Genomic DNA, 12,376 nt, shown 5'->3' on the forward strand with positions numbered 1-12,376 from the left:
ATACAAAAAGGGTGACCATCGCATAGGCAGAAAACAAAATCACCAGCAGCCGCCAGAGGGGCTTCCCAAACTTCCTTTCTGCACGTGTGCTCTGTCCTGTGTGTGCCCCCACCACCTGCTGTCCTGCCTCGAAAACCACAGGGAAGAAAAGTGGGGGACAACCCGCTCGTGAGCACGGGGCTCCTGGAGGAAGGGTAGGCCTCATCTTTCCGGATCGGGCGGTGGTGACGGCCCACTGAACCCGATACTTCACAGACCCATCCTGTAGTTAATTTTCAGACCACCAAGAGGGTTTTGTGTTTTAAAGGCATTGCACTTTGAATAATTTATCAACGCAGACACAAGGTCCTGTGTCTACACAGAAGTGTTTTGGGACTATTTCTAGCCAGAGTCTAGCAGGCTTTGTGGATGTTGGTAACAACCCCAAGAGGCCAGCGTGACAACAGAGGGCCTTGGACGTGTCTACACGTGTGTGGTGGGTCCATGTTTTCCGAAGGCCAGGAGCTTGTCACCTTCAGCTAATGCTCAGCCTCTGCTCTCAGGCTGGGGTAACATGAGAAACAGCTTCCTGGGCCTGACTCCATGGCCTCTGCCAACCGCATGGGCTGAAAGTGGAAGGCACTGGCTGTTCTTGCTTTCAGAACTTAGCAACACCTCCGGGGCTATAAATGGAAGCAATCCAGGCAGGCCCAGGGAGCCAGGCTCACTCTTTCTCAGTAGGCACTGAACTCAGCTAAACGGTGACAACAGAAAAATGCTTCCCACGGATGGGCTGTGCCTGGGACAGTGAGACAGGAATGGCCAAAGCCTTTGCTTCTGGAGATGGCATGCCCACATCACACACACAATCCCCCTGCCTCATACCCTGTTGGCAACACACTGATGCTGTGATTCGTTTCATTTGGAAAGTCTTAATAGCGTTCCTGTTCGTACTAAGTAAGATTAATTCAGCTTTCCTGGCGGTTAGCGGGAACCTCTGCAGGCAGTCTACGGCAGGATTCTGGTAGAATCTATTCTGCTGGATGAAGACAGACAGAGGAAAAGGGAAAGGCAAAGTGGCTCTGTGCATCGGCACAAGGGACAAGTCTGAGCTCTGCCACGAGAAAAGCTGGGAGTGGGGTGGGGCTGGAGAGACGGCTCAGTGGCTAAGAGCGCTTCTCAGCACTTTTGCTGCTTCATCTCATGGGTAGACACAGTAACTGCTTGCTCACCTGGATCCCACGAGACTTCCAGCCCCACACTCCAGCATCCCCAGGGCAGCCAGTTTTCAACATTACCTATCACTGAGATGCTTTCTCATCTCGATGTGTATTCCCCACACCCCGGCCTCTGCGGCCTTCTGCAAGTGTTTGGACGTACGGTGCTTGTTCCTGCCGTGGGCACTGTCAAATTCACCTACCTAGGGCAGCAAGGAAGATGCAGTCTTTATTTTAAAATCCCCCATACCGTGTGTGTGTGTGTGTGTGTGTGTGTGTGTGTGTGAAGCTACCCAGAGAAGCCAGAAGAGGGTATCAGATCTCCTGGAACTGGAGTTACAGATGGTTGTGAGCTGCCCAATTTTGTGTGCTGAAAACTGAATTCAGATCCTCTCAGGCACTCTTAACAGAATTCAGAATGGCTTCACAAAAGAGAGCCCTAAAACTGACTCGGGTTATAACAAATTGGGCGGGAGATTGACGCTGACTGGGGCTAAGATCACTTTCCTTTGTGGTCAGTCACAAAGAAACCAGGCTGCAGGAAGAGCATGGCCTTCTCCTTCATCTTGTAGGCAGAGATGGAAGAGAGGAACGTTAAACATCTAAGCGCTGAAGAGACACAGTCAAATAAACATTATGGAAAATATTTGGCCAATAGAAACTAGTTCGCTTTTCCTCTTTATACTACAGTGAAAAATGTCCAGTTGACAGCTACTAACCTTGTGAGTTCCTCTTGGAGTTGTGTGTGGTCAGGTGGGAAGAATTTCACCACAAACTTAAGAACAACATGCTTTGGCCCTGAAAAGAACAAAAAACATCATTAAGGTGTGTAGTGATGACACAGATCACCAAAGAACGAGACTTTCCGAAGCCCATCACTGCCCCTCCCAGGTTCCCAGAGTCTAGCCATAGCTGCTAACACACATCTTCAGGTAGCAGGAACTCAGCTAAGACAGGGCGCTGACGAGAACTCTACACACGGCCGATGGTTCCACAGATGCCTCTGGAGCTGAGTTACACTGGGTTTTTAAACCAGCCAGCTGTGTTGCACCGGATATTTTTGGTTTGTTGCTTGTTTTAAACAGGATCTTAGCGTGTGGCTCCGGCCAGCTTCACACTCACGGAGCGCTGCCTGCTCTGAGTCCTGAGGGCTGGGATGAAAGGCAAATGCCACCACACTTCACAGACTAGCCTCAAACTGTCTGAAGGGGAGACAATGAAGATGTGGAACACAGTTGAGGGTATGCAGCTGTCTACAAAGCCTGGCTGCTACCGCTCTATCCAGCGTGCTGCTAGCTCCTGAGCCCCGAGGAGGAAATAAAAAAGGGTGGGCTCTGTCTATGTCAGCCGGTCAAGGGCTTTACTGTCTCGTGCCTGTTCCCAAAGAGTTGGGACAAAGTCAGGAAGTAACTGGGGGTGCGGGGAGAAAGTGACAGAGAACTTCGGGATTAAAGCATTGGGCGTTGCACGCAAGGAGCGCACAGATACAGGAAACACACTCCGTGCACACTTTTTATTTAAGTCAACACATAGAAAAACCGACGCTAAGGATCTTGAAATATTCCCCCACTTAACTCTAAAAATGAGGGGAATGGCGGCACAAGCTGCAAGTCTCCGGCCAGCCTGGGGACAGGGAGAGGGAGGGAGGACGTCTACCCTTTCATGTCGGTCAGTCACTGACCGAGCACAAAACAACTACGGTTGGACGAGTCAGAGGCCATTGCCATTTCCACACCCACGGGGCCATTCAGGTCCAAAGGAGCCCAAAGCTGGGAAAATCTTTATGTCAATGCCAAGTGATGGTTTTTGTCACACAGAGCCAGGATCCAGTTATGACCTCACGACTGCAGATGCTGTGCCACCACAAGGGGGTGCCTCGTGCATCACTACAAAGGGGACACTCTAGGGCCTGCCAGTCGTGGGGGCTGCTCTCGGTAGTGTGTCCCCCAGCTCCCCTAGGTATATCACAGAAACATGAGGAAACAGCCTCTCTTTACTTAGCGTGAGTCATTGCTTACTTTAAATGCCTGGAGAAGAGCATCAATTCCAACTGCAGGAGCCCCCCTCTCCCGCCCCCCACCGCTGCAGTCTTTACCTCCACAGCAATGCCTAGGAATGGCCCAGAGGGGTTTCCCTAATCAGAGAAAGTGAGTTAGGGTGTGGGGTGAGCTTCAGGTGCAGCCAAAGCCGCACCGACTTGATCTGGGCCCTTTGGGCTGACTTTAAGATCACAGCTTATCTCAAAGCAGTGAGAACGACAGCCGGAGATGGAGAGGGAAAACAAGCTTCCTCTCTCCCAGTGTTTTCAGGGCCCTACTGGTCTCTCCAAACATGCAGGCTGCACTCACATAAGAGCTCTGCTTGACAATCAGAACACACCCTTACATACCCCACACACCCCACTAACACACACCCTCACACATCACACACACATACTCACCACACACACACACAAACCGCTCACACACACCACACACTTCACACAGTCCTCACTCCACACACAGCACACACACTCTATACACACACCCCCACACGCATACCACCCCCAACACACACTACACACACAAACCACACACACTTCACAGAGTCCACACATTCTATATACACACACATACCATTTACACACATTCTCACACACCACACACACAAACCACTCACACACCACACACACAAACCACTCACACACACATACAAACCACTCTACTCACACACAATACACATGCCATACACAGCACACATATCACACACACTCCATACACATCCTCACACGTATACTACCCCCCCACACACTTACACACACACAGCACACACTCTATACACACACACCACACACACCCTCACACACATACCAACCCCACACTTACACACACACCACACACTGATACACACACTCCACATACACACTCTATACATACACACCACACACTTACACACACTACACACCCCCTCACACACATACTCCCCACACACAATTAAGCACTTTCTCCTCAGCCAAAACCAGCATCTGATTTCATAGGCTTTGCGGAGGGAGATTAGAAACGCTCAAATCTATTTTATGAATACACGGCTCCACCCTTCCCCGGGTAACACGACAGTAACAGAAACCAGCACAGAGCAGACAAGCTCAATTATTCCGAGGCTTCATAGCAAGCATTAGTCACGAATCAAGTTTATTACAGAGTACGATGTATGAAAACGGCAGACGCCCCACACTTCAACACGTGTGGGTTAGCGGTACGATGTATGAAAACGGCAGACACCCCACACTTTAGCACGTGTGGGTTAGCGGGTGACGACAGGCTGTCACAAGAGAAAGACAAATCTGCATCTCTAGTGTTTCATGTCACAGGCAGACACTCCCGTGGGAGTCACCTGGCCTTACGTCTGCCACAGCGGTGAGCATGAAGGATATACTTACTTCGGATCTGTTTCGCAATGGGCTTCAGGAGGTCCAGCCACACCTAAGGAGAGGAAGAGCAAAAGGAGGCTTCAGTGGGAGTGCAAAGACCATGCCGAGCTACTGAAATGAAGACATGTTCGAGAATCTCAGGTTGTGAGCGTTGGTTTTCCCTCTATTTCCTTTAAAATGTTTCTATTTTATCATCTTCTGTGTGTGGGCATGCTGCCTGCATAGATGTCTGTGCACCACATACACGCAGTGCACCTAGAAGTCAGCAGGGGGCGCCGGATGCCCTAGACCTGGAGTTACAGATGGCTGTGAGCCATCGTGTGTCTGCTGGATACAGAACCCAGGACCTCTGGAAGAGGACCGTCATTCCAGTCTCTGCTAGCTTCTTTTGTATAATCCGCAGAATCTATGCCTGAATCTGACAATTAAAACCGTTCTGAGGGTATGGGGAGTGGCAGAGGTTAAGAGCACTGACTGTTCTTCTGTAGGACTTAGGTTCAACCAACACCCACATGGCAGTTCACAACAGCCAGTAACTCCAGCTCTAGGGGACCCGACACATACAAAACACTGACATAGAATAGCTAACAGGGATAGACAGTGCCTTCCACAGCAGCCCGCTTAGTAGATAGGAGGCTCAGGGTAGTGCAAAAAAGTTAAAACACTAAAAACTAAGAAAGTTTTGGGGCTGCTGAGATGCTCAGCAGCTAAGAGCTCAGAGGACCCAAGTACAGTGCCCGGCACCCATGTCAGACAGCTCACGACCATCTGCAACTCCAGCTCCAGGGGCTCTGATATTCTGAGCCTCTATGGGCATCTCCACTCCTGTGCACATACCAGCATGTAGACACACACCTACACAAACGAAAAAGCCTAATAAAAAAGATTTTAGAAAACGAAGACATTCCCTACTCTTACTTGTGCTTTTTCATATTTCCCGTTGAGAAAATATTAATGAGGGATAATGAGTGATCCATGTTCCTAGCCGAGTCTAACAGGCACACTTCTTTGAGAAACGAAATCCATACGTGGATACATATACACAGAATAGGAAATCCTTGAGGGACAAGAGAGGGGAGTGAGCACTTAGAGACTATCATATCTCGCATGTTCCCGAAACCTTGCCAAACAAGCCAATGGGATTCCTGATATCCAGGAGAGAAACCCGAGCCGTGTGTGGTGCAGAATGTGTCCCAGGTGCCCCAACCAGAACTCAGAGGCAGACTGAGCTGGGTTCACCCACCCCCAAGTCCTAGCCCTCTTCTGCCCACATGCCCACTCCCTGTGTAAAGTTCAAATCAGAAAAAAACAGCTGGCTGCGTTAATAAAACATAAGTTAAGCACACAAGTCCGTTTTATGGATTCTTTTTAAAAAGCTCTCCTTGAACTGACAGGGATTCTCTTTGCATATCGAATAGAAACAAGGTTAACATCCTCATGGTGAGAGGAAAGGTTAGAGAAGGGAGTCGCGCGGAGAAAGCCATGTCAAGAATGACAGATATTTGCAAAGAGAAAATTTCAAAGGCAAAGAAGAAAATGCTGACATTAGGGAATGATTTGTGCTAGATACGCAAACTGAAACAATGAAATGCCAACTAGATACACACATGTGCTAACCATGTGTGCCCCCATGCGTTTGTATGTGTCTGTATGTGCGGTGGTCATGGAGGATAGCCAGGGCACAGGGGGGCATCCCCTTACTCTTATGGCCAGGCGGATGTATGTATGTATGTATGTATGTATGTATGTATGTATGTATGTATGTATATACTGGAGCTGTTCCAGAAGGTGACCCTTCAAACCTTACTCCATTGAGTCCTCCTCCGCCTCTGGAAACTACATTTATGCACACAGAAATGCATACCTAGAGAGTGCTCATTTTAACATTTTTATGAATGAAAAAAAATTTTTTACAATAGCCTAACTAAAGCAAGTAAACGGAATAAGGTGCATGATGTATTAGCAGGTAGGCGCTAAGAATTATGGTCTTGATTATCTCTGTTTGTTTGAGACAGTCTCACTTTGGGGTCTTGCCAGCTTTCACTACTCAGCCTCAGGTGGGCACACGAGAGAACAAGGCTGTTATCGCAGACGCAAGGCTGAGAGAAAGGAGGGAATCTGGTTCCTGTTCCATCAGGCAGGCAGGCAGGCAGGCAGGCAGGCAGGCAGGCAGGCAGGCAGGCAGGCAGGCAGGCAGGCAGGCAGTCTCCTTATCTAAGAACCAACGGGACTTATTGATAAGCTGCAGATGACGGGTAAAGGAAAGGACAATGATCAGAATGACTCCAAGGTTTCTGCAATGAGCGTCTGGCCAGTTGCTGCCGTCATTCCTAGTCCGTAAGTCCTGGGAAAAGACCAGGGACTGAAGGACCGAGAGACGCTCCTAGATCAGCCAAGAAGGGGTGGGAAATGGGAGGGTGGCTGTGTCTGGAGCTCAGGAGAGGCTGACAAGTAATTTCTCATTTGGGATTTGTTCTGTGTTGACTCTACACCTGTTGAGCTCTAACAGCGACACCACACACACACACACGGGTGTTTGAGACCGGTCTTAAGCCACCTGGGCTGCTGTAACAAAATGCCACAGGCTGGTCAGCTTATAAACAGGAACTGATCTCATAATCCTAGAGTCTGGAAGTCTCAAAGAAAGCACAGGTCCTGGTTCAAAGCATCTTTCAGTTGTATGTTCACATGGAAGAAAGGGTGAAACAGTCCAGCGCCCTTGGTCCTCCCTCGCACTCCATCCTCCCTCATGCTCCATCTTTCTGAGGTGGGATATTACCATGGTCCTTCCTCGCACTCCATCCCTTTCTGAGGTAGGATACTGCCTTGGTCCTCCCTCACGCTCCATCCCTTTCTGAGTTTTTTTTTTTTTTTTTTTTTTTTTTTTTCTGTGATATTACCTTGCAGCTTTGTCAGGCCTGGAACTCGATCTGCTGACCAGGCTGGTCTTGAGCTCAGAGATCTGTCCAGGCTCTGCCTCCTGAGTGCCAGGATTAAAGGCATGAGTCACTAATACCAGACTCCTCTGACCTCTTTTAAATGGACCCTACACCATCCACAAGGGGCTCTGCCCATGTGATCCAATCACCTCTCAGATGCCCTGGCTCCTAACACTGTCGACTTGTGGCTTAGGCTTGTGACACACGAATTCTGCAGATATGTAAACACTCGCAGAAGGTCTTGTGAACCAGGGAATGGCAGCGTGTTCAGAAGGATGAACATGGCAGCTGTCAAGCCAGAGGCGTTTGCCAGTCCACGTGGGAGACTCTCAGTTCAGCAGTGGCCTGGAAGTTCAGTGGGCAGTGAAGGGGTGTGAGCATTCCTGAGGGTCTCTGCTGAGAGGGAAGGGAATGGAGGCGAGGGTGACCTGCAGTCTGTCACTCAGAAAACACTCAGGTTAGAGTTGCTCGGATGAGGGGTTGAACATACAGACAAGATGAGCTGGGAGCCCGCGGGTGTGAGGAGACACTGCCACGGACCAGAAAGACTGTTTTCCATGCCATAAGAGAGGAAAACACATCTAAGGCAGACCCAGGGAGGTGACAATCCTAATCTATGTGTCACTCTGCTTCCCTACGACGTCAGAGGACCCAAGGCTCATGGGTGAATGTTCCCAACAGCCACAGTATGAGAGAGAGGTTTTTTCTAAGACCCTTCTGTGAACCCTGTGACCCTCGGTCCCTAGAACTCCACAGAGGACCCGTCACCAAGAGCTCTCTTGCTGCTGACGCTCAGAGAACTCGCCCACCAGACTTCTGCAAAGGGCAGAGCTACCATGTGCTGGCAACAGAGTCTCCAATTTTATGAATTGTTTTTAAACATCCCTCCCTCTGTTTTTGGCATTTCCCTGGAAGCATCAAATTCACATGGTGGTTTGAGCCAAACCGAGCATGTGGCTTTACAGCATACAGGTCTGTGAACATGAGCTCCGTGTGAGTTAGGCGGGCTTGAGCTGAAGAGCCCTGCAGTGACGGCACCCCAAGGCATCAATCATACCCCAGCTGAGCTGAGCCAGGGGAGAGGCACCCGGCCAGCCGAGCAAGCAACGGTTGAGGGAGATGGGCTCGCCTACTGTCTTAGGGTGTCTACTGCTGTGAAGGGACACCATGACAACAGCATCTTTTATAAAGGAAAACATTTAATCCGGCTGACTTACAGTTCAGAGGTTTAGTCTATTATTGCCATGGCGGGAAGCACGGTGGCGTGCAGGCGTTTATGGTGCTAGAGAAGGAGCTGAGAGTTCTACATCTTGATCCCCAGGCAGCAGGAAAGACTGTGAGACTCTGAGCCTAGCTTGAACACCTGAAACCTCAAATCCCGCCCCCAGTGACACACACACACACACGCACACTAGAGGGGCACGAGGCCAACATCAGATGTCTTTTGGATATTATGGCTAACTTATTTAATGTGTCAGGGAGCCTCAGCATGAGACAGGCCTGCCATCTCAGCACATTCTGAAGTATGGGATATTGGCTCACAGAAAGCCTGACCGCTGGGGCCTGCCCTGTCCCTCTGACCACCTGTTCGCACGGACAGCGCCAGATGCCGTGGTGACAGAGGCACACACCCTCACCTCCTCCGGCTCACCTGTTCTGGGTGTCCTTCACCCTGCCGTAATGTTAACCCATACACCTGGCATGTTCTTCACGGGGCCCCCAGCTCACCTCAGATCCAGCCCTCGGGGAAGAAGCAAGGTGAGGGACGGTGAGTATTCATAAATAAAGGACATCCAGCAAGGGACACCTGCCATGCCAAATGACTGTGGTTTCTGACACAAAAACCATCAAAAGCACACCTGCCACGGGCGATACTTTTCTCCCGGCTACGAGGGACACAGAAAACGAACGGCAAATGTCAGGTTTTTCCCGTGAGTACCCACACTGGCTTTTAAGAAATCAGATCGGTCCATCAGACCCAGAAACTATGCCACTCAAGACTGGCAGGCTACCTTAGAGGAGTCTTAGTTACAATTCAAGGACAGACTCCAAGAGAGAGCCGAGGGTCTTCTAGGTGGCAGGTGCTCACCCACTGCCGGAGGAATGGATATTACCCACCCAGCTGTCTGGGATGGGTGGAGTGGCATCCTTAACGCGAGGAGGTCTGGGGACAGGCAGCAAAAGTAACACTCAGGACACGGGGCTTGGCTGAGCAGACAGGAGGCGGATCAGCTACCGGCCTCATTGTGAAGGCCTGGGTAAGAGCACCTCTGAATTTGTCTGCTGTGATGTACAGATGGGAGGACACCCACCTGGGAGGAATAAATCCAAGCAGAGATTGGTAACTGGTTGTGCATGCATCAAATTTGGGCTGTGGCCTGTTTTGGTATCGTTCCAGAGCAAATGGGCTGTTTTAAGTAGGGTGAAAATAACCTCAGTGAAGAATTATATCTCATGATATGTAAAAGTCACAGGACATCCAAACTTTCGTGGCCACAAACAAGGTGGGTTTTCCCCATGTATATGCTTGTGCAGGTACACATGTGACGGCCAGAGAGAGACCTCAGGTATCTTTCCTCAGAAGACAGTCTACCTTACTTTTGACACCAAGCTTCTCACTGGCCTAGAACTCAGCCCTCAGGCCAGGCAGGCTGACCAATAAGCCCTGGGGACCTGGCCATCTTGTCTCTACATGGGATGGTCACCTGGAACACGGCACACCCTTTTGTTCACAGAGTCTGTGGCTGTTTCTGTGTGGCCAGGGCAGAGGTGGGTCCATCAAGGCCTTTCTTCCATCAGACCAGCCAAGTTCTGCTGAGCCCTCCTGGACACCAGGCCTCCACTTCAGGCTTCTGTGTCCACTGTTAATCAAAAACTACCTTGGATCAGCCTCAGACCCAACCTATTTTTTTAAAGGCTGATAAAAAAAAGACTTCTCTGCTCTACAGAGAGATCCTTCAGGAACAGAAACTTCCTGGACCAGAGGGCAACAGGAAGCACACTCACTATGGCCGCAGCAATCACCTCTGCTAACTGAGAGACTACAGGGCAAGAGCCCAACCGACAACTTAGTAATCACCACTTTCTTGTTGCCGGCCTCAAGAAACACGTCTTATACTACAGAAAGCCTTCATTTTCCTTCCCAGGAAAAACAATGTTCTGGGTTGGAGGTGGAGTTCTGTGGTAGAGTGTCTTCTTAGCATGGGCTTGGCCCTGGGTTTGATATGATGGGAGGGAGGGAGGGAGGGAGGGAGGGAGGGAGGGAGATGGCTTGAGTATTTAAAACAATGAGAAGAGAGGCAACAGGAATTCAAGTTGCCCGAATCTGACACTTTCTCACCCAGGGTCAAAAGGCATAACCCTAACCCTAGTCTGGCAGGGACCCCGAGGAACAGCTGAGAGTTCCCCATGTATCCTACATAGAAAACTACACAAAGCTAACTGAGGCAGTCCCAGGATTAGGCAGCTGTGAACGGCCTTCTGTTGAGGGCTGTGGACCCCCAGACCTTGAATTTCCTGTAAGCAGCTTGTTATGCTTACAACATCCCAGTAAAGAGATGGAGGCACAGCAGGACCACACTAGGACACAAGTGTTCTGAAGAGATGGAGGCACAGTCAGGACCCCACTAGGACACCAGTGTTCTGAAGAGATGGAGGCACAGCAGGACCACACTAGGACACAAGTGTTCTGAAGAGATGGAGGCACAGTCAGGACCCCACTAGCACACAAGTGTTCTAAAGAGATGGAGGCACAGCCAGGACCCCACTAAGACACAAGTGTTCTGAAGAGATGGAGGCACAGCCAGGACCACACTAGGACTCAAGTGTTCTGAAGAGATGGAGGCACACCAGGACCACACTAGGACACCAGTGTTCTGAAGAGATGGAGGCACACCAGGACCCCACTAGGACACAAGTGTTCTGAAGAGATGGAGGCACACCAGGACCACACTAGGACACAAGTGTTCTGAAGAGATGGAGGCACAGTCAGGACCACACTCGGACACTGTTGCTCACTTACAAGGTCCCCTTCAATGCTGCCGATCAATTTCATGAGAACAACTCGTTTTTACCATTCTATGAAATCAGCTCCTAGGCAGACACTGACGAGGACAGAACACAGAGACAGGACAGACAGGTGACAGAATTCCAGTCCATCTCCAGCTTCCTACCTGTGTCTCTGCAGAATTTCTACAACCTGAGCTCTGATACCAAAACTAAAGAGATGCTGAGGATAAACCTGAGACGGAGTGGGGCACGGCGTAGTACTCCTCAGAGCAGGTGCGTGCAGATGGCTGCTTCTGTCTGCCACATGCTGTTTAGAACGGGTCCTGTCTGCCATTGCAGCAGAACGCTGAGGCACACTGTAAGTGCGCGTATACTGTTATGCACTGTAGTATCTGAATGGATGGGGAGTCTGGGAATTGAACCCACAGCCTGCATGTTTGCTACCGCTGAGTTATACCCTCGAGTCTCATGGTTGGCTCCTGTCTCTTTCAGCCATCACTGATACTTTTTGTTCTGCTTTTGTAGGTGTACACATTTTTAAGGACGATCATGATAATCAAGCCGCATTACCCCTTAAAGGAGTCCGTAAGCCTAGGATAGAGATGTTCCTATGGCTACACAGAAAGGCACAGAGTTGGAAGGGTGTGGCTGGAGCCTGGTCTGCCATTAGTGAACTGACAGCCCATGCATGGAGCCGCTCGCAGATTCTCATGCCAGCGCCAACTTCAGCCGCAAAAGGCAACTCTGGTAGACAAGACTTGTGTACTCCTGGGGACAGGAGAGCCATTAGGAGCATGCAGCATTTGGGCTTAGCAGGCATGTCA

At 50.1% G+C, this 12,376-nt stretch overlaps 1 protein-coding gene across 5 annotated transcripts in view; it reads right to left on the reverse strand.

Annotated features, from left to right (window-relative positions):
* Window positions 1–12,376, reverse strand: part of Farp1 (FERM, ARH/RhoGEF and pleckstrin domain protein 1) — a 214,903-nt gene that overhangs the window by 53,181 nt on the left and 149,346 nt on the right. For all 5 annotated transcript variants that reach the window (XM_050150437.1, XM_050150440.1, XM_050150436.1 and 2 more), the window contains 2 exons: window positions 4,615–4,657; window positions 1,916–1,994 (listed from right to left, as the gene is read on the reverse strand). In XM_050150437.1, the coding sequence (XP_050006394.1) occupies window positions 1,916–1,994; window positions 4,615–4,657 (122 nt within the window). The remainder of the gene's footprint in view (window positions 1–1,915; window positions 1,995–4,614; window positions 4,658–12,376) is intronic.

The sequence above is a fragment of the Alexandromys fortis genome, unplaced genomic scaffold, assembly GCF_014885135.2.
Source record: "Alexandromys fortis isolate MF-2015 unplaced genomic scaffold, M_Fortis_MF-2015_v1.1 scaffold_66, whole genome shotgun sequence".
Taxonomy (NCBI): Eukaryota; Metazoa; Chordata; class Mammalia; order Rodentia; family Cricetidae; genus Alexandromys; species Alexandromys fortis.